At 36.4% G+C, this 22,256-nt stretch overlaps 1 protein-coding gene across 38 annotated transcripts in view; it reads left to right on the forward strand.

The window, feature by feature from the left end:
• ABI3BP (ABI family member 3 binding protein) overlaps positions 1-22,256 on the forward strand; it is a 253,905-nt gene that overhangs the window by 127,275 nt on the left and 104,374 nt on the right. For 32 of the 38 annotated variants that reach the window (XM_059164296.1, XM_059164302.1, XM_059164308.1 and 29 more), the window contains 13 exons: positions 6,257-6,322; positions 7,485-7,559; positions 8,106-8,180; positions 9,047-9,121; positions 10,026-10,097; positions 10,900-10,974; positions 17,018-17,098; positions 17,547-17,594; positions 18,666-18,728; positions 18,845-18,919; positions 19,620-19,667; positions 21,251-21,310; positions 22,127-22,216. In XM_059164296.1, coding sequence (XP_059020279.1) covers positions 6,257-6,322; positions 7,485-7,559; positions 8,106-8,180; positions 9,047-9,121; positions 10,026-10,097; positions 10,900-10,974; positions 17,018-17,098; positions 17,547-17,594; positions 18,666-18,728; positions 18,845-18,919; positions 19,620-19,667; positions 21,251-21,310; positions 22,127-22,216 — 903 coding nt within the window. The remainder of the gene's footprint in view (positions 1-6,256; positions 6,323-7,484; positions 7,560-8,105; positions 8,181-9,046; positions 9,122-10,025; positions 10,098-10,899; positions 10,975-17,017; positions 17,099-17,546; positions 17,595-18,665; positions 18,729-18,844; positions 18,920-19,619; positions 19,668-21,250; positions 21,311-22,126; positions 22,217-22,256) is intronic. The other 6 variants (XM_059164335.1, XM_059164334.1, XM_059164331.1 and 3 more) reach the window with 4 other exon arrangements.

The following is a 22,256-nucleotide window of genomic DNA, read 5'->3' on the forward strand; positions in this document are numbered from 1 at the left end:
TTCTTTAAAGATTTTTTAAAAGATTTTGTTTATTTGAGAGAGAGAGAGAGAGAGAGAGAGATTGTGCATGAATGGGGGAGGAACAGAAGAGGAGGAATAAGCAGATTCTGTGATGAGTGAGGATCCCTCAATCCTGAGATCATGACCTGAACCAAAAAGAAGAGTTAGACACTTAACCAAATGAGCCACCCAGGTGTCCCTGGAATATATACTTCTTAAAATAAGTTCTATGTTAAAAGGAAGTTGGCTACATTTTAGAAATACTGAAGTGCTTGTTACAATGGTTCAGAAAAGTACATTTTTCTGATGATGCAATAGAATAGTCTTAAGTTCTATTGGTAAGTGACCAGTTGACTTTGATTTCTGTGTTACTCTAGAGTGAGTTCTAGAGAAGCTCTCAGTAGCTTCCACTCATCACAAAGAATTATGCATTTGCTTGCATGTGCATGTACTTGTTGGGTTTATCTCTTCACTGGAATAATATAGTCTTGTATTTGGACAAATTAATATTTGTTTTCTATTAAGAGATTCAAAGGGTTGTATGTATACCATCACATTGATCCTCCCAAGTCCATGGAAGTAAAGGGAGCTATCATTTTCTTTTAAGGAGGTTAAGTGAGAGGCTTGTCCCTGAATGGGTAGAGGAGCAAAACAAGATCCTCATTCATTTCTTTCCCAAGCTTCTCTTTAACAAAGCATTCCAAGTTAAGAGTGAAACAATGTCATACAGTTTGCTTTGAAATTTTTTGTTGAACAGCTTCCCAACAGAGTTAATTAAATGTTATTAGGTCCAGGTGCCTTCTAGAATTTTAAGAAACATTAAGTGGTCTGTGGGAAAGGTTGGCCAGTTTCTGAAGTTCAATCTTATTGCAAATGTGATCACTAATCTTTGAACTACAGAGTGAGACAAAGCTGGATTAATAGCTGACTCAACTGTCTAGTGGTTATGTGACTATAGACAAGTGATTTAACCTCTTAGAGCCTCAGTTTCCATATATACATTTTTCATTGGATTGTTATGTCTTAGAACTAATGTTTAAAAAGAAATAGTGTGTAAATCACTAAATCGAATTCACAGATTCACACTACATGAGAGATGCCCTATAATCTTTTCCTTAATACAATGGACTCTTGGAACGAATGCACCCTCTTCCCACCACCCTGTCCATGCAACCTTTCTGAATTGCTGCAGACATCCAATAGTAATAATACAATAATAACAAAGTACCAAAAAGAAATGAATGAAGGAAGAAGAAGGAAGAAAGAAAATAAAAAGACTCTAAGCTCACATATAATGATTCTTGAGTCTTCATTTCACTTGTTTGAATGTTTTTTTTATGAGGAATGGAAAGGATATGTGCATTGTTATATAAAGAGACCCTGCTTCTCATGGAATGGTCCGATGTCCTATTCCCATGGCAAGAAAGTATCACATAGCCACACTGTTGTGTTAGAGTCACAGCCTGAATCATTCTATAAACTCTGAGACTCTTTCTAGACTCAGGGAGTAAAATGATGCATGTCCAACTAGTTGTGTTTTTCCATGGGCATCAGAGATGGGAGAAGCAGCATAAATGCTGTGTCTATATCATCCCACAGCTGGGGCACATGCATGATTTCTAACGACCTTTATATCATTGGAGGGGGAGGGTGGAAATCAGCTTTTCGTTTCTGGCTTCATAATGTCATCAGTGTTAAGCCTCTTTAACTTCCTTGATCATCTCCTTAAAAAGACTTAGTCCCAGGAGAGATTTAAAGCCCAATTCAAACAAAGAAAATGGTTTCTTTTTATAACCCAAGATGAGTTGACATGTTTACTTTCATCCTCAGGAAATTCTCCTGCCTGTTCTTTCCCCAGCATATCCAGACTAAATGATTTTTCCCTCCAAATGTACTTTGAATGAGTGCTAAGATGACTCCTTCTTCTGACATAATTTCTTCCCCTTGAACAACAAACAGTTCTCTTTAGAGGCTCGCCCTTGACAAGAGAGTCCAAACTGGAAACAGTCAGCCTCAGTCTCTTCATTTGAATCCACTTTGGGAATCCACTAATTATTTTCTGTACTTTGTAGAACTTTAGTAAATTACAATATGCACTTCAGCTCTCAAAATCATTTAAAGACCTGAGAATGACCAGCACCCCCTAGGAGTGGTATAATGGTTGGAATGTTGTGGCCACAGGTGGTTTGCTCAGAGTGGTTGAAAAGAGATGGAACTCTCTGCATTTGGACCCTACTGCCTCTATGTGAGGTGATGATGAGCACGGGATCTGGCCCACCCAGCTAGATGAAGCCCTAGAGAGGGAGGAAAGTAGGGATGAGTGGTGGTGTTGATGCTCTGAGAGTCAGAAAATGGGATTCAAGGGCAGCAGATGGTTTACAGATTTACTTCGAGATTTACAGCATCAGTGTTTGGTTTTGCTTCAGGAACATTTTCTTGTAGGCACTGTTTTCACAAATTTCAAGGCCAACCAGAGAGGTATTTTATTTTTCCACGAACTGAGGAAAGCATTATTTATTTATTTCAATGGTCCTGAGAACTCTGTGTGTGGTGTTCCTAAATGCTTTTCTCGTCTGGCTGTTTATTGATAGTACTATAGTATTTCCCATTGCTCCTTCATATATGTTCTTAGATTCTATTTCCATGGCAGGGGATGGCCACATAAGCATATGGCAGGTAATTAATTGTGTAGTAGAGGAAGAGATCTGTGTGTGCATGATGTGTATCATAAGATAATTAAAGGGGCCTATTCATTTATTTTCATTTGTCCCCACCAAGAACATAAACTACCCAACTGTCAAACCCACTGTTATTTGTTCACTATAATGGCCATCTTGCAGGTCAACTCTATTCTGTTAATTAATAGAATGATTATTTCTTTTAATTTTATTGAATCTCTACCATATACAAGACTCTTGGGCAAAATAAACCTTGGGGTGCCTAATGAGCATGACTGAGGTAATCCCTGTCCTAATGAGATCTTTCATCTAAGAATTTGTTTAAAAAGGAAAGTCTTCACATAGTTACCAATATTCATGGAATTTGAATAAAATACATTGATAAATTCTTGGTAATTGGAAATGCCTTATCTGTGTGCCATCATGTTTCCAGAGCAATACCAGAGCATTTTTATGATAGAATTTGCATCTAATCGGTTTTTAAAAACTAAAGCAACCAACAACACATAATCTAGCAGTGTGGTTTTAGAAAGTTGTGAGCAAATAAGAAAATGGTACTATGCCTTATTTTATACCACTGCTTTTTCACAAAAATACAAAAGTAAAATTTGGTTATTAGCCATTACTTTTTCTTTTTAAAGAAAGTTAATAATTGCTTTTTTTCGGGGCACCTGGGTGGTTCAGTGGGTTAAAGCCTCTGCCTGCAGCTCAGGTCATGATCCCAGAGCCCTGGGATTGAGCCCCGCTGAGCATCAGGCTCTCTGCTCAGCGGGGAGCCTGCTTTCCCCCCACCCCCGCCTGCCTCTCTGCCTCCTTATGATCTCTGTCTGTCAAATATATAAATAAAATCTTTAAAAAATAATAATAATTTCTCTTTCTAACCTTTGAATTGAACTACCTATTTTACTTGCATTAGATTGGTTCTGCAACTTTTGGTCCAATTTCTGTTCTGTGAATGCAAGATGAGAGAATCTGCTTAATGTCACATAGGAGCATTTCATCCCCTGAAGTAAACATTGGTGATGGAAGGTGTTTGCCTAATGCATCATAGCATGTAGAGTGTCCAACAAATAGAAAGGTTTACTTTGAACTCTTATCTATCTATCACTTTCATAGCTAGAGTAGCATTGTAAAAAGCCAGGGATGTCTAACCCTTTCATACATTTTATTCTGGTACAGAAATACATGTATAGTAATTTTGGAAGGCAGCTATGCTCACCACTATACCACCAACGCAGACCGTATACGAATTTTATAACAAAATCAAGAACTGTTGATTTTTAGGGAACTCCATTTCTGACACTGTTCTTTCCTCAAACATCTATACTCCAAAGTCATAAGAACATGTTCATCCCATGAGCCAAGCAAGATGATAGTATGTCTCTCAAAGCTGCCCAAAGAGCATAAAACTACTAGCAAGCGGTGTCTGTGAATAGTTAGCTCTCTTGTTCTTTACTTACTCAACTCTCAGGAACTCCAGAAATGGAAATAGCAGGCACCAAGCCTCCTGGCAGATGTGTTATTTTCGTCTTAAGTATATTTGAAAAAATGTTTGGAAGTTAGAGGTCCCTGACATTTGGGAAGTTCCCAACATGAGCCACAATGGCCATTGGATGCTGGAAAGAGGGTTTCTTTCTCTACTATACACCTTCTAGGAATAACATGAGGGAAGATGGCTGCCTGGCTTGGAACCTCCAGAATGAAAGTAGAAAGAGGGCAAATAAATACCTCTTGGGACAAAAAGTACAGAATCAAAGAAAGCTGGTTCAGTGTTACCAGATAATAGGGGAAATGTGGACTTCATGTAATAGACAGTTGCCTTTTTCAAAAGCAAGCAGCAATATAAATAAAAGTCAAACTATTTAGTCATAATTTCTGGTATGAGAAATTGAAATACAAGTTGGTAAAGTTTTCCAAACTTGTTTAGAATCACATAGAGCTGACTTTGCTAGATCCATGACTTGAAATTGGCTGAAAGCAAGCCTCAGATCAACAACTGCCAGCACTTTTTATCCTTTAAAAGGTCAGTCATTCTTGGGGTGCCTGGGTGACTCAGCCAGTTAAGCAGCTGCCTTTGGCTCAGGTCACGATTCTGGAGTGCTGGGGAGCCTGCTTCTCCCTCTCCCTCTGTACCACCCCCCACTCATGCCCTCTTTCTGTCAAATAAATAAATCTTCAAAAAAAAAAAAGTCATTTGTTCTTATCTGACCCTTTAAAATTGTAGCTAAACACAAGAAAACCTTGCATCACAATGTAATAGAACTTTTCTTAGAACGTTTGCATGACTCATAATGTTCTTTCCATTTTTTGAAGATTTTGCAAAGGAGTAGATTCCCCTTCACAAAATGAAATCTGTTTCCTGCTTCTTTCGTGTGTGGTGCAGTATGGATGGCCTCTCTGTCTTAGAGTGTGTCCCACAGTGTGATATTATCATTCTTAAACCTTCTACTAGCACTGGTTCAAAATCACTACAATGTCACTGAACTACAAGTTAACTACTGAGTAAATTTTCCTGTGAGTTTCCATATCGCCGTTCTGAATGGGGAAGGAAAGTAACATCTACCTCATAACAATTAATGCTTTGTGTACACCTCTCATTCTCTTAGTGACAGCTCTTTGTGCAGAAAAGAGAGCATTTTTATTTTGATGCTGTTCTTGCTTACAGATTCTGTGCTTACATGGACATGAAGTGTATCCCTTTGTTAGAATCAACTGTTATTTTTAAGGTCACCCTGCTCGCTTTATTTTACGTAGTGTGTGAACTTGATCCTGAAATGCACCTAGTCTGTAGAAGGACTACAAGAAATATAGAAAGAAAGCTGCTTCTAGGTAAAGAGGCAAGAGGTGTGGTGCACGAGGAAAAGGCCGGGTCTTAACTCGGCTCTTTCTGGCCCTGTTAATGGGATGGAAAATATGCTGAGCTTGACAGTCCCAGTGTGGGACCACCTGCAAATGTCTTCACCACTGTGAATGTCAACTTTGTTGTCTAGGAAATGGAGAAACACCCCATTAACTAGAAAGTGAGGATGATGCCTACCTCATCTGTTTCTCAGGGATGTTGAGAGGGTTAAATAAGCCTATCGGTGAGAAACTGCTATGCAAATTGAAAAGTGTGGTCCCAACATAAGATTCCATGATGGTAACTTTCACTAGGTAGAAAGACCAAGCAGTAGACTCAGTGCAAAAAGCTTTAATGTGACCGCTTTTTCCTTCTTTGGAAATCTCTCCTCAAATTGCTTCTGGCTCATATATGTTTATACTCCTTGAAGCTCTTTGATTTAGAGCTGGTATCACTTCATTATAAATACATAGCACCATGCACACATCACCCTTGAGACCACTGTCCAGGTTCACTGGGGAAAAGCCTTTAGTTCGGGGCAGGGGTGGGGGCCGGTGAGGAAGACTGGAGGCAAGTCTCAGTGATTATGCATTAGTGACAAGACAAGTAGCCCAGAGCTAAAACTCACTCACGTCTACATGAGATTCCCTTGTAACCAGCATTAAATTATGTCATGAAATCTTTTAAAATTCATCAAAATTAACATCTTCTCTTTTGTTTTACCTTTTCTTTTTAAAAGCCACTTATGATGTTTTCTCAAGCCCTGCGACATCAGATGAGCCTGAAATGTCAGAACCCCACACAGGTATATCCAGCTTCTCAGGGCTTTCTTTGGATGCCAGACCATTCTGACAGCACTATACCTAGTTCCCGCTTTAATTTTGCAGAGGGAGGAAGCACACTCTTCGGAGCTCTGCAGGGGAATGTGGCAGTCTCGGTCTGGGCGATGTATCCCACCCATTTCTCTGTTGAGCCATTATCTCTTTATCACCATCAGTAATAAGCTCTGCCCAGTGTGGGAGATGCAGATAGATTTGGTTGCTACTGAGCCAAAGTCATGAAATGGCCCTATTGCTCTATTATCAATATCATTCCAAAAAAGTTTCAGATTCTTAGAGAGTTTTCTGTAGAGCAGTGATTCTCAAATGCGGAAGACTTCTCTAGGCATTTGGCAACAGCCAAAGATATTGTTCATCGTCACAACTGGGGAAGGTGGTACTGACACCTAGTGGAGGGAGACCAGGGATACTGCCAAACTCCTGCAAATATACAAGACAGCCTCCCTACACAACCCCCCACCCCCAACAAGGAATTATCCAGTCCTAAAGAGCTATGGTGCTGAGGTGAGAAATCCTGTTCTAGAGCCATCATGTCATTCATTTGTCTGTGGAAGTCCAGTTGGGTCTAATCTTTGACATTCCTTTACTGATCCTTCTACAAATGAATTTAACTCAATCTAACAGTTCCTTCTAGCAAGTGTTCATTAAGCATCTACTAAACTAGGTACTGTGAGAGATTCGGAGTAAATAGGACTGGTCTCTGCTAGACATAGCTATATATCTGATTTGTTTTGTATATTTAGCCTCATGATAGCATTTTTTTGTGCCATGATAAAGGTAAATAATTTTGAATAGCAGCAGAAAATAAGGGGGAAAAATGAAATAGAATGCTGAGTGAATTCAGCTAGTAGTTCAGAAACAAAAGTGAGAAATCAGAAAAACCAGTTGAAAAGAAGTTAAATATATGCAACATTGCTTTTATCATGGTTTTTATTTAAAGTATGTATGCTTTTTAAAAGTGAGTTTCTCTTCCGCTCCTAATGAATCACTAGTTAAAAAATGTTGGTCCACTCTCTTTCAACTGTTTTTGATACTTTTTCCCATATGAGGCATAATTCATTACTCATGAATTTGTATTTTATTCTTGGGGCCTTCTGCTTTTATAAATGTTGACATTTATTCCAACAGCAACAAGTGATCCATTTCTGGATTCTGTCCCACCTAAAACTTCTAGAACTCTTGAACAGCCAAGGGCAACACTGGGTAATGTTTTTAACAGAAAAATCCTACTTTGTTTTCCATCAAAAGAAAATCCATGTGAATGCCATTCTTCCAAATGACCATTTCATCCCATCACATCTAATCATTTATTTCATTTTTACTTCTGAATGTATTTTTTTTCTTGTAATGCAGGCATCTTATGTTGCATTTGGGGCATTCTTTCTCTCTCTCGAACTATAATAGATCATTTTTTTTTTCCATCCTTAAAGGAATGAAAAGCTTTGAAAATTGCATGGACCTCTTCATCATCCATATCATTCCATCTCATTCATGTGTTTGTGGCCTGTATCACCTCTCTTCCTTGCATTGACCCTGCCCGGGGTCTGCCACTGAAAAATGGTCATTCTGATCTTTTCTCTTCTTTAAATCATTATTTCATCCACCAGCTCTCAAGACTATATGCATTTTTCATTCTTAGTCATGTACGTGTAGCATGTGCTTTGCAAGACCATCTAAAAGCATGTTAAACTCCGAAAAAAACTCATTTTAACGGGAATTACTTGGTGGGTGGGGTGTTTGTATTTTCAGCTCCAAGTGAAACACCATTTGTTCCTCAAAAATTGGAAATTTTCACAAGTCCTGAAATGCCACCTACAACACCTGGTAACTAATGACATTTTTATGGTTGTGTACTTTGAAAGAACAGATAAAGTATCAAGAAAAGAATCAGTTTTGTTGGATTTCCAGAGTATTTTCATAGTAAACATTCCCTTTCATTCTCTGTCATGAAATTCTTCCAAAAACTGGGTTATCTGTAGGACTGCCTTGTGATAATTCTCAAAGGATTTCCATAATCTTGGTGTCCATGTATTTAAAGAATTATTTTCTTTCTGTATTCCTTTACACTTTGCTTATCAGAATGTTGCAATGGAATTACAGATGATAATTATTTTATAATATATTTCTTCTATGTAGCCCAAATCAATACCACCTGGTCAGAGTATTTTTCTCAACGTAGTTTAAATATAAAGAGCACCATGTAGGTTCTGCAATGAGGAAAGATGGGTAAGAGTAGTAACACAGTCTATATGCTATTATAGAAAATTATTTGAATAATGAAGTTCATTAACTCTTGCTGAGGTTAGTCATGAGCTACAGAATTAAAGCAGTTCTGAACTTCCATTCTCTAAATCCCAAATGTTTGTGCTTCTCCTCTATTGTTCAGTAAGTTATCTTTTGAGTTCTTAATTCTACCTTGTGTTCTTAAATCCCTTAAGAGTGCCCACTTCCCAGTACATTTAGCTCAACAATGTACCTTTGGTTTTTATATGGACAGTTAATTCATCTTGGCCCCAAAACACCACATTTATTGAGCCCCTACTGTGTATAAAGCATAGTGCTGGGCATTCTGGAGATACAAAGAAATAAAAAGTAGTTCTTTTATTCAAGAAGTTTACGAATTTACAGTTATACCCTGATTGGTCCCTGCAAAATATTATTTATCAAAGGTATATTAAATCTTGTTTCAGCTGCCCAGCAAACTACGTCTATCCCTTCTACACCTAAACGACGCGTCAGGCCCCAAACACCAAGAACCAAACCTGGTAAATAACTGCCTCTTTAACCTCTCAGGATATTTAATTCCAAATAGAGAATGTCCATCTCCTTATCATAAAAAGAGGTTATGTGATTCTATAGATTAAATGTCTATGGGTCTTTACGAAATTTGAAATTAAGTGAAGATGAATAAATCAAAATAACAGAAATCAATTTTCAATACTACATAATTTAAAATTATTTCAGTGATGTTCTTACATGTGAATTTTGGTATAAACCCAGAAGCAGGTACTAATGTCACTGTGTTAGAAAGTAAGATTTATAGTGAAATTTTTTTCCTTGGTATGTATGTATATTTAGGTGTTTATTAGGCTGACAGTTCTTGTTTTGTGTGCCAGCAGTATTTTCAGCTTTGAACTGGGGCTGTGGCTCACAGGAGAGACCATGACTCCCTCTGTCCAATTGCTTATCCTCTTAGAGAGATCATACAGCATAAAGAGTGAGAATCAACATGAAACTATACAATCTGCTTATGGGGCTATAATACTTGTGTGGAAGCTCAGAAAAAAGAAAGAGTTGAGGATGTAAGTCTCAAAATATGTGTAGGGTTCAGACAAATTTGAAGGTGGAGGGAACAACATAAGCATACATTATGGCACAGAATTTGCATGGTACAGCTAGCTTTTCATTGTCAGATAACACACTCAGAATTATGCTCAACAAATCAAGTTTTTGCCTATTCCATGGTAGAATAAATACAGTTTTTTTATAGCATTTACTACTATGACTGAACTTATAAATTCTTTCCCAAAACTTGTACTCACTGTATTTGTAAACACTGACAGCTAAATATGGCAGGATTTCAAAAGGGTCATTCGGTTCTTCTTGGGATGATATCTTTTTATTGCCTCTAGGAATCTTAATTTTTTTTTTTTTCCTTTCCATCACCAGAAAGAACCACAAGTCCTGGAACAGTTACACCTAAAATTCCTAAAATCCCTGAATCTACACAGACAACACTGGGTAATAATATGTCCTTGGTAGATGGGTTACTTCATTTTGACATGAAAATTCAATGCCTTAGCTTTTGTGTAATGTCTCAGTCTCTGTTCTAATTAGGTCATTTTAACACTACTGAGAATCTCATAAAGTATAACAGCTTGGTGGCTTTTGTGATTTTCAATAGTTGGTCTCATAGCCAGCACATGTGAATTCAGCATCCATCTATTATCCTGTACCTTGGAAAGCTGGCAAACCACTGCTGCCTTCTCTTCTTCCATCCGCCATTGTATGTGAAGTGTAGTCTTAGACACAGTCCTCCATTTTTTTTTTTTTTTTTTTTTTTAGGGAGGCCCTCAAGTTCAAATTCAGACTTCTTTGGAGGAATAGTACTCTCTTATGATGTTAGTAGAATTTCTTTGTACTATAGACCATGGCATTTTACCTATCAATGATTATTCATATTAAAACATGCCTAAAGTCTTGAATATGGCTGAGAAATATGAAGTAAGGGTACAAAATTATTATACTGATTTTTTTTAAACAATGGATTAGAATAATTTTCTTTGTGTAGTTATTGTGGCTATTTGTAACAATACTGTTTCTGTTCAAATATACTCTCGAAATGCTTTTTCTGAATCAGATGCAAATTTATGACTGTTTCCTGTTAAATACTTGTCTGTGAAATATTCTTTCAATGGAATATTTCCAAAAAACGTCTAAGATGATGGGTTCATTTCCCTTAAAGTATAGGTTTTCCTTTTGATGTTTTAGACACTGAAATGCTTAAATAATGATTTGTCAATTATTTTCTTTACTTTTCCAGCTCCCAGTAAAACACCATTTATTTCTTTGAAACCTAAAATTCCTCTCACCCCAGAAGAGACATCCACCAAACCTGGTAATTACCCAAACCTTTTTTTTTTTTTTTTTTGAAATTTCAAAAGTAGGATTAAAAAATTATTTCATGTCACTCTTTGGAGTAAGAACTTCTGATTTGTATTTTGTTATTTGATACAATTTTTCCACGGAAAGTGCAAAAATGAAATGCAATGATCTCATTATAACCAGCCCCTTTGATATTATCATAGTGTTGCCCTGAGCTTTTGGGTGGACCATTCTGTTCATAACCATCACAGAGAAAATACAGAAATAGAGTGATGGGGGTGATTGAGGACTCCCTTGTCTAGGACTACGAAATAATTTCCAATACCAGAGTGGACTGGAATTCTGATCACACTGAACAGTAGCTTTTCAGCCTGAAAGGGGGGAAGTGTTTCCATCCCCTAAAAACTCTGCCCTTGTTTTAAGACTTCTCATTCTCCAGCTGCAAGATTGGAAAGGATGGGATTTTCCCAATGCTCCCTGATTTACTTTCTGAAATGAAGCTGATTTCTGAATACTGACTTTTGTTTATTTCTCAGGCGTAATAATGGTGTTTTGCTGAAGAGAAGAAGGCTCTTTTGCAGGGCAAGATTATTGCATTTGTGTAATTAATAACAGAGATATTCCCCTGCCTTTAGATGGAAGGACATACTGAATGACCAAGTTTTCTTTTTTTTTTTCTTTCTTTCTTTCTTTTTTTTTTTTTTTTTCTGTTTATTCAGAGTCTATACAGCCATTTAAGCCTTGACTTCTAGGAATCCCCTTATACTCAGGAAGTCTGTCAATGCAAATCATTTTCCTCCAAATTTTAAACTTATCTTCAGGGTTTTTCTCCCTGTCACATTCTATGGATTTTTCACTAATGGGTGTTCACAAAGTATGATCATTAAAACAAACAATTTTCTACATAAATGGACATGATTTATTTTTTTGCAGTGAAATGGGCAAGGAAGAAAAATGTAACTGCTCAGAAAAAAGAATTCTCAAGACTCCCTTTAAAGAGGCAGTGAGATTTACAGGTGTAGGTGTCAGACTAGAGGAAATTAGGGATTAGGCAAAAGGAGTGTAGTTGATGCTGTGACCATGGGTGAGGTTTCCAAGTCAGAGAAATGGAATGAAGTTTCACTCTTACCCAGAGCGCTTATTTGGAGAAGGAAGTATAGCTAATGAAACTCAAGAGCTCTAACAGTTTAAATCAAAGAACTTCGACAGCTATATGAGAGAAGGGCTTAATGTACATTTGTTTAAAAATCATGCTTAGAGGGCTTTGGAATTAGGTTATAGCTATTATGCTGTACTTTGGAGAGAAGGTTATTATCTAGCAGATTGAAAAATATTACCGTGTGTTTAGACCACCAAATTTAAATAAATGTCTCTCCAATCTAAGTATTTCTGTTATTACAAGATAAAAATTTGAAAAGACAAAAAAAGCCTTTGGATGTTCTTAAGAGTTTAAACTAGTTAGTTACATTAGTAATTTCATTGGTTTCTAAAGAAAGATTTATAAGAAATTCACTCATACAAGTAAGGGGAGAGGATGGGTTCTTATTCTAAGCTCTTCGAGCAAAGAGACTTCTTTGATTCGACGTTTTCTTTTAACATGTGGCAAATTATTTGGAAGCCAATGAGTTTTATATTCCTCTGATCTACCTTCTGATTCTACCTTCTGATCACCTAAGAAAAGCCATGCTTTCCCCCCTCATATCAAGTATTAGACTTTGGAATCTGCACCTACATATGCATCCACTTAAGTTGACCACCAGTGGTCTAAGCCAACACAAAGTAATGGATCTCTGCAAAACGGTGCTTGGGTTCTAGCTTTTTAAAATGTATTTATTTTTACTTGAGGGCAGGCCACCATTATAGCTCTGTGGAAGATTTCTGTCACTAGCCAAGGTTCAGGAGAGCAAATAAACCACCAAAACCTTTTTTATTTGAGTGATTCATTGCCTTCCCCAGCCCTCTCCTCACATGCTGCTATTTTTCCATCTCACTTTCCCTGCAAATTGCTTGCTTTTCCTTTGGTTTTCCTTTGTGGTTACACTAATGAGTAAAAACCCACATTGGGTTTGGCTTGTTTTATAAGCATAATCCACCGCTTTCTTGAAAATCCCACCATGTACCATGTCCCAACTTGTCTGCCTCATCCAGCGAGAAATGCTTCCTTCACAGTTAATCTTTAAGATGGTGGTGACATTTGGCTCTTCAGGCTTTTAAAAGACTGGAAAGAGAGAGAGAGAGAGACCTCCAATTATAGGGTTTGTTTTTTTTTTACACAGTTCTCTGACACAGGGGATAGAAGTATAAATTTTTCTCATTGTTAGTCACAAATCTGGAAGCCAGGTGTATTTTTCTTTTGTGTTGAGGTGAGTGGTATAGTTATTTGCATGCCACTTAACATTTTTATTCCTTTGCCCATAATACCTTAAAATTGTTAATTAGAGGAAATCTTGTCAGAAGATGTACTTGCTTTTAATAAACCCTGACATTAGTATTTCTAGGTACAGGTGAATTAGATGCTTAATTGAGGGCCTCCATACCTATTTGGTTTCCATTTCAGTGAGGAACTCAAAAATACAGATTTTTGTTTATAAAATTCATAAGACCACATTCTTTAATCTTTGTAAATTCTAAAAGATGCTACAAGTAGCAAATTTTACTTTTTCACAGTTAAGAAGGCAACTTGGTAGAAATTAAGACATGAATTACATCCTCAAAATTTCAAAAAGAATTTTTGTTTCCCATTTTCAGATATGGACTTTTTTGATAGTTACTATATTTAATGCATTAATGTACTACTTACTTAGCCTATCTCCTGTAGAATCTGAGACACCCAGACTCCTCCCACTCTCTCTCTCTTTTTCTCTCTCTTTCTCTCTTACACACACACACACACACACACAGAAACACACAGAAACACAATTTTTGCCTAGCTATGTGTACTTTAGTCTGATATATCACTTCGGCTTTGCAGTTTATCTGTTTTTACCTATTTCTGGCTAAGTTCTTGAGAAATGAAAAAAAAAATTTTTTTTTTTTTGGTTACAGACATGCTAATGAACAATGCCACCTTTTATAACACCTTGTATCTATTATACATTGCTTTCAGAATAAATGAAAATTCTCTACCTGCAAAATATTTTGCTATATGTTCTATATTTTAGATACTAAAGAGTCTCTATCTACTTCTCCAAATCCTTCCACAGCCCCTAGTCCAGAAACATCATCCTGGTAAATGTAGTCTAAAAAATATAACTGACAAAATGATGTAATTTCTTTTAAGCTGGTTGGTGGGTGCCATGTTAATTACTTTTTCTGTAGGAAAAAAATGACAAAGAATCTTCACTTTTTTCTGTCTTGGAGATTGAGTTCCTTTTTTTTTTTTTTTCTTCTTGAAAGAAAAGAGTTCTTTTTGTTCTATAGAATAAGAAATCTATTGGATAATTTTTTTTTAAGGCCAAATACTCTTTTTTTTTTTTAAGATTTTATTTATTTGACAGACAGAGATCACAAGTAGGCAGAGAGGAAGGCAGAGAGAGAGGAAGGGAAGCAGGTTCCCCGCTGAGCAGAGAGCCCAATGTGGGGCTTGATCCCAGGCCCCTGGGATCATGACCTGAGCCAAAGGCAGAGGCTTTAACCCACTGAGCCACCCAGGCACCCCTTGGATAATCTTTTTAAAAGCACAGATATTGTAACCAAACTATATTCAGCACAAAGTATCATTTACTTACTACCAATTTGAAAAACATTGGAAGGATTGTTATCTTTCAGAATATTTAAATGATATTGTTATTTAATTTGTTCAGTGTTTGATGAAATCTGAGATTACTTTTTGACTTCTTTGATTTGCTAACCAGAATGAAATAAATTTCATATGTAAATCAATTTGCTCACCAGTAATAAATACTAGTAAATATGAGGAACTATATGAACCATCAAGGCCCTTTTTACCTTTTTAGACCATATATTCAATTCCATTTTTTTTTTTTTTTTTTAAGAATATCAGATCCAGCCAGGCTGAAATATCACCCTAAACTAACAGATCTCAGACCTGGCTATAGGTCTGTTAGGTCTTTTTCCTCTTCCTACTTCCTTGGACAAATCTGACCATCCTAATTAAAAACAAATTGGCAGGTGATGGGACACTCTGGCCAGCTTTGGAGAGGCTACCCTGACCTTGCTTTAAAGCTGTATCTCCTCAGGCACTAGGAAAAATCTTCAGAATATTAGGTAGTGGAGAAAATAGCTGAAAATCAACAAAAACCAGAATTCTCAATTTTTACTTTTATTGTGGTTTGTGGAAAGGATGTGGAATGATCTTTAGTGTAATAAGCCATAGAACCCGATTTTTCACCAGTGAGAGAACAGCTTTGAGAGTAAAGGACATTTAATTTTTCTGTCTTTAAATGGTGATCTTTAGCATCGGCTTTGATAATAATTATTTTATTGCAGCCCCAGAACCTCAGACTCTACCACCATCACAGTCAACTCTAGTCAACCACCAATTACAGTCAACACAGTCAACTCTTATTAATGAAATTTCCTTTGATGAGTGAAGAAGAAACCTCTTCCTTAGGACCCTTTATGTTCAATTTTGTCCTTACCTTGGGCTTTTTAAAAATTTGTCCTTCAGATCTTCATTTCAGCCATGTGGTCAGATGATACACTCTTTGTTTTTGCTTAACTAAGCAGAGGCTCTAGAAGCCGTGCTGATTTTGATTGAACACATGCTCTGTCATCCTCCTTATATTTGAGCACTGTGTCCCAAGCTTGTTTTAACCTAGTGGAGGACCGTGGCTTCCCTCTTTTTGTAGACATTTTTGTGTTTTCACATTCAGAGGTGTTTCTCTTATTTTCAAAACTCTGACATTCACAGATTTTCTTGAAAAGTAGTAGGATCTTTCCAGATCTAAATATCCTGATGTGTCACTGGGCAATTCATTAAGGGAAATAGAAAAACTAACCCCAATATTTATAGCTTTTTCTTCAGAAGAGCAAGAAATGTGTTCTGCTGGTGCCATCCTGGCCAATTACGCATATTTTCCTTCATAACACAAGTTGTTGGTCACTTTAGGGCATTCATGTCTTCCTGAGAACCATGCCTTCGTTTGTTTTTTTCCATTTCTTCTTCCAAACTTAACTGACAAGACTACTTTTTTTTTTTCATTTTGTCTAAAAACACAGGAATCTATTTGAATAAAAAAAGACTATCTCACATGGATTAAAGTTTCACTGTTTATATATAATCACTCAACTTGGTAATTAGAAATCAAGGATTTTTCATATCTAAAGGTTTTATCATTTTTCCTTTGATTTTGATTCCTTCCTGATGGTTTTCATGCACTCCTAGCACCTGGAACTCTGGAAACAAAACCTTCAACATTAGGTAATGCAGTTATTGGAGCAAGTGAGCTTTGTTTCCTCTTTTCCTGTCTGTTGGTATCTTTAGTAACAGGCTTACATTAACAGATTCATCTATTGATATCCCTTTGTGTATCTGTGTTCTTTGTTCTTACTTGCAGAGAAAAAAAATTCTTTAGTTTTATAAACTGTATCTCATTTTTAGAAAGCATTCCTTGAAATAATTTCTGAATTCAAAACCTTTTTATACATGCTGTTAACTTGTAAAGTTTTTAATGCTAAATTAAAAATTTCTTTTGAATCTTGGGCCAAATCTTGTATCCCTAGTGGCTCCTTAAAGGTGTCTTTCTCATGTTCTTGTTAAACATACACCTTCAAAACTTTCAGGAGACTGTCTTCTCTAAGCTTTACAAAGTTTTGAGTTTTCCATCTCAAAATGGAAGAATAAGGAGATCTTTAACATATACATATATATATATGTTTTATATATGTATATGTATACATATGCATATGTACATGTATATATGTATATGTTAAAGACCTCATTTAACTGGGTAAATGGTGATAGAAATTCGCAAAACAGAAGGATACATACCCACAAAAATCAAAGAACTTAAATATGCTTTTAAGATATATTTAGTATTATCAGTTTTTAGAGCTACTGCTCTTGTATTAACTAGCTAATTTTCTTTCTTCAGCTCCACCAAAGACCAAACGACCAGGTCGTCGCCCCCGTCCTAAAACCACACCTAGTCCAGATGTGCCCAAGTCCAAACCTGGTAAATGTAATGTTCAGGGTTCCAGTAAGCATAGAAAATGGAATATGATAGCTTCTGATATGATAGCTTCCTACTACCCAAGTAGCTGGGCTTTAAGAAACCATATAGTTGATTTTTATATTTAAGCATCTATCCTTCCTATGTTTATGATATACTGTTATTTTTTATTTGTAACTATTAGGTACCCACAGCAATAGGCTGGCCCACAAGTGGATTATTAAAGTAGGGCACCCTAAAAGTCTCACTTAGGATGCGTCTTTACGGCAGATGGGGTGTGGGAAAGCAGGAGGAAGGGGGTGAAGCAGAAAAGTAGAAGGGAAAATCACATTCAGAAAAAAATAGGGCTTAAGAATATATGTATATATATGTTAAGAATGAGGAGTAATATTTCCTTCCTCAAGATGCTGCTGCTTGATATAATTAGTGTTCTTGCTTTTTGCCTCCATAGTTCTGGAACCTGCTACAGTACCCCCGGAGCCTTTGGTGCCCACAATCGGTAATTCTACTGACCTCCACTTGCTTTCACGGAATGTCACTTTTGCTTTTCCAACTGTCCACCCAGGCATGACTGCAGTTTCACCACACCATCATAATTTCATTCCATGCTTTTCCTTACATTTCCTATCTGGGTCTGAAGAGCCTGAAGATAGGAGACTTCTAGAAGAATCCTACCTGTGTTCTTCTTTAAGGAAAGTCTGTGGTCTTGGATGCAGCTTCCTGGTTCTGCACAAACCCTTTGTCCTTCCATGTCCTGTTGAGAAAACCTTTTCCTCTTTCTCACACAGGGACTTCTGTGCTCATCCTGGACTTGGCAAACGGTAAAATTTTATTCCAGTGCCATGATTATCATTTCATTGCTTTACTCATTCAACTTGTAAGATCTTTTCCCTCTTAAAAAGCTGCATGAAATAATGGCTTCTTCAGCTTTCTGTTTCTTTGAAGAATGTTTTTGAGTATATTTTGATAATGAGAGGCATAAACACCGTTCTTTTTCCAGGGTCTAATAGGAAAATAATGTGGTCTTTGTAACTTGAGAACATTAGTAGTCCCAAACTTGTTTTATTGTTTGGGGTACTAATGCTATTTGACTATTACTCTTTCATGAAAATCTCTCAGCATTCACAGTAAACCTGCTTTACTTTGGAAAATTCCAGAAATCTGTAGCCATGTGAAATTCTGTATCATTTAGAGTGTTTATGGATTATTTTCTAGGTCTCCTACTAAGCAAGTTTCAAATTTCCACTTACTATTTTTATGCTGAAAAACCTTAGTGTTAAGAAATAAAACTATTGTACTTGTCATCTCTGAAATTACTTATGTAGAAAAAAGTCTTATCATCGTTCTCATTTCTTTGCTCAAAGGTACATTTTGAGCATTTCCTAAAGATTTTTCCTTTCTGAAAAATTAGGAGAAATGGACATATTTCCCATCCTTTCCATACCCCATAAATTAATTTTGTTGTATATCCAGTGAATTTATACAGGATCTTTGCTCAAGCCTATATGTCTTTAATTATGACAGTTACGACCATGACAATTATTGCTAATTTTTAAACCTTTCTCTTTAGCATCAAAACCATCCAAAAGACCTAAAACCACACGTAGACCAGATGCACTTCAAATCCAGCCTGGTAATCACTACTTTCACTGCCTTGATCTGTAACTAGGAAAATGGTGTGTAAGTAACACTAATCTTGACATTCACAGCTTTGCTATGACACTAATTACAGGAACTTTTTTCCTTCAGATTCAAAACCACCAAAGCAATTACTTCCTAAACCCCAAACCCCAGCACAACCAGATATGCCACCAACTAAACCCGGTAAACATAATTTCCTGTGCTTTAGTTTAAAAAGCTTTTTCTTTGGGAATGTTGTTGAAAACTTTTATAATTTGCCATACTGTATGAAGCATAGAAACCCAAGTATGATTTTGTTCATTACCTTTTCAAAGTAACCACGTTAATTGTTAAATGAACAAACCAATATGTAGAAAGTTAGTCGGTTTCACATCTGATAGTCTGACAGTTTCCACTTTCTTAGCATTTTTAGATTTTGTTTTCTGAATTTGGGTATGTAATGAATAAAAGCCTGATTTTTCTATATCTGGAACATATTTGAAAGTGATTTTAGCATTCACCAATAGATAAGACTCGAAAGGCTGGCACAGTGTTCATGCTTTGTAGGCAATAATCAGAGATTGGCTTCCTCTAAAATACCTTAATGGCATTTTAAATAGCAACAATTACCTAAGTGATTTCCTATGAAGAAGATATTTATATAATAGTTCTAAAAATTCAACTGCTTTGCAACTGAAAATTTCTCCTAAGGTTCCAATTAGTACAAAATTCTGATTTAGTAAGAGAGTATCTCTTATAATTAATAAGCTTATAAATAAAGCAATTTATATCAACTTTAGAATAAATCACGTTCTGTATCTTATGAATTAAACATCAGTAAGCACCAGAAAGTTTGGGCTTCTTTATTTTTCTTACTTCTATCTGTTTATTTTTTATGATGCAGTCTTTGAGCCTGTTACATTGGAGACTGAAGCTCCCTCCCCAACCATAGGTAATGAGGTCTTCCTTCTTGGTTGATGTCTCTTTGAGTTTGCCCTTCTCATCTGTCATTAACTGTATCCTCTTATGTATATGATGCTCATTGATCATTTTTTCATTCATTTCCAAAACATTGTTTGTTATTTTTAACAGGGAACTTTTCAACATCAAAAGGCATTCTTACTTCTGCTGCTCACTTTATAACCCCTGAATGTCATTCTTCCTTTGATCACCTTCAGAGGCATTTAGATTGCTTGCAGCAATGGACGCTGTCAAGGATTGCAGGGGCTGAGAGCACAGCCATCCTGCCATCCAGGAAATTTTGGAGATTTCTGCTTTTATGTGTCTGCAATTTACCGTTATGGGAGAGGAGCAGTTAAAAAGCTGGTTGGGGCTGGAGACAATACCCAACTGTCCCTTTCTTGCGAAAGTCCTTTCCTCTTTGATCCTGTACTGTTCAAATGCACCTGGACACTTCTGCCCACAAATTCATCTTGAGACGCTGATTTCCCAAGCAAAACAAGGATTTCCTTTTTTGTCTGAAGGCAAACAGTTTTGAATATTCTTACATCCTGTTGTGCTCACTTTCTCCACCTCTCCTGTACGCCATGTTTTCCATTAATTTAGAAGATGTTGTCAGATGTGGCTTCAACCAACTCTGCTGTTATGTCTTAGCAAAAGAAAATCTCCATACAAATGTTTACAGTGTCTTCATGATAAGATCTTTAATGTTACATTTAGTCTTTTGGACTTAATGAAAAATAGAGATACCAGTTTAAATCCAAGGAGTTACAAATCAGGATTTCATATCTATGCATAATTCATTCATTTCAGAATATTATAGAATTCTAGGAATCCTAAACAAAAAGTTGAATTATTACGCTTCAAACTTTTTTCTTAATTATCTCTGTTGCCCACTTAATTATTCATTTCAAATAAATAAATAAATAAAGGAGAAATAGTAAAAAATAATACCCCATTTATTATGGAGAAAAGCCCCAAGTTTATCTTTTGCATAACTGTCCCACATCTCCAATAAACAGGCTAATTGAGAACATTTTTAAAGATTCTCCTCACCATCGCAGTTCCTCAAAACAAATACCAGTGGTGGTGAAAGCCTTCCAAATACTAACAGAAGCTTTTGCAGTTTTTTTTTTAATTATTTTTTTAAGATTTTATTTATTTATTTCACAGACAGAGATCACAAGGAGGCAGAGAGACAGGCAGAGAGAGAGAGAGAGGGAAGCAGGCTCCCCGCACCCTGCAGGCTCCCAAGCTCCCCTGCTTTTACAGCTTTTAATAGTAATTTAAATATTAGACAACAGTGATGTTTTTGGAACCAAGTTTCCAATGTAGTTGGAATCAGATAATTAAATACAGAAAAAGGCCTCATAGTGATGCAAAATATAAAAGGTATGCCTATTTTGTGAGATAAATGGATAGCAGAGTACAGCCAGTAATTAAGACCAAATACTATTTTTACGGTGTTCAGAAATGCTTTTTAATCATTACAGAGTAAAGAAGATTCATTTTCAAGATAATTTTCCTTCTTTCTGTACAGTTCTTAAATTTCTGTTGTTTATTGCTTTTGGTCAGTTCCTGCCACAGACCTTGAACCTGTAACTCTGAGAATTGAGACTCCCATGACAACGTTGGGTAATGATTTTTTATGTCTTAAAGCAAGTGCATTTTCTGTCCATTATCTAGTCCGTTCTGCTACTATCTTGGTCAAGGGGTTCTCTTTTTCTAAGGTTTTCCTCATCGCCCTCTCTTGTCACTCAACTATATTCTTCACTTTGAATATTGAAGATGTTTAAAGTAAGTTACTTGGTTAGTTACTTGGTTAAGCCTGTACGCAGCTGGAATAGAGCATCTATTTTCCACGTTATCCAGTTTCTTAGTGCTTTACAGAGCCTCAGATTCTGCTCAGTGTTCTGTGGTAAAGCTAAATTTCAAATACAATTAGGAGTGGCTGCTCTATAACATCAATTTTAGTTCTGTAGACATTGACAGAAGATTGTGTTAAGATAGGCAGGGCATTTTTATTGTCTACCAATGATTTTAAGAAATGAAATGTACTTATTCTAATGTTTAATGGGAGGTATGTCTAAGCCAAATAATTTCTAAGTACAATCTCCCCAAAATAGGTAAGCCTGTGTCCCTCTCTGATTCAGACATGTTATGTTTCTGGGGTCAGAATCCTTTTTGAAAATCTGACACCAATAATAATAAGCTTTTTGGATTGTTAGAATAATGTTATATATTCTTTGCCAAAAGAACTGTCAGTGGACCGGTCCCCCCAAATTTTCTTGCATATAGATGACAAAATTCCCAAACCAAAGAGGCAAATTTATTAAGTCTTAGAAAATCTAGCAAAACTTTAGCGAAACTTTAGAAAACCTAGACCCATGTATCATCCATTCTTGAGTATCTGGAGTTATAAGACAACATTAACCAGTTTCCTTTCTTCAGCTCCAAAAACTTCACAACGACCAAGGACACGTCGTCCACGTCCCAAACATAAATCCACACCGAGCCCAGCTACATCTCAGAGCAAACTAGGTAAATATGTGGCTCCTAATGCCTGTGGAACGCTGTGGGA

The sequence above is a fragment of the Mustela lutreola genome, chromosome 2 (assembly GCF_030435805.1).
Source record: "Mustela lutreola isolate mMusLut2 chromosome 2, mMusLut2.pri, whole genome shotgun sequence".
Classification (NCBI taxonomy): domain Eukaryota; kingdom Metazoa; phylum Chordata; class Mammalia; order Carnivora; family Mustelidae; genus Mustela; species Mustela lutreola.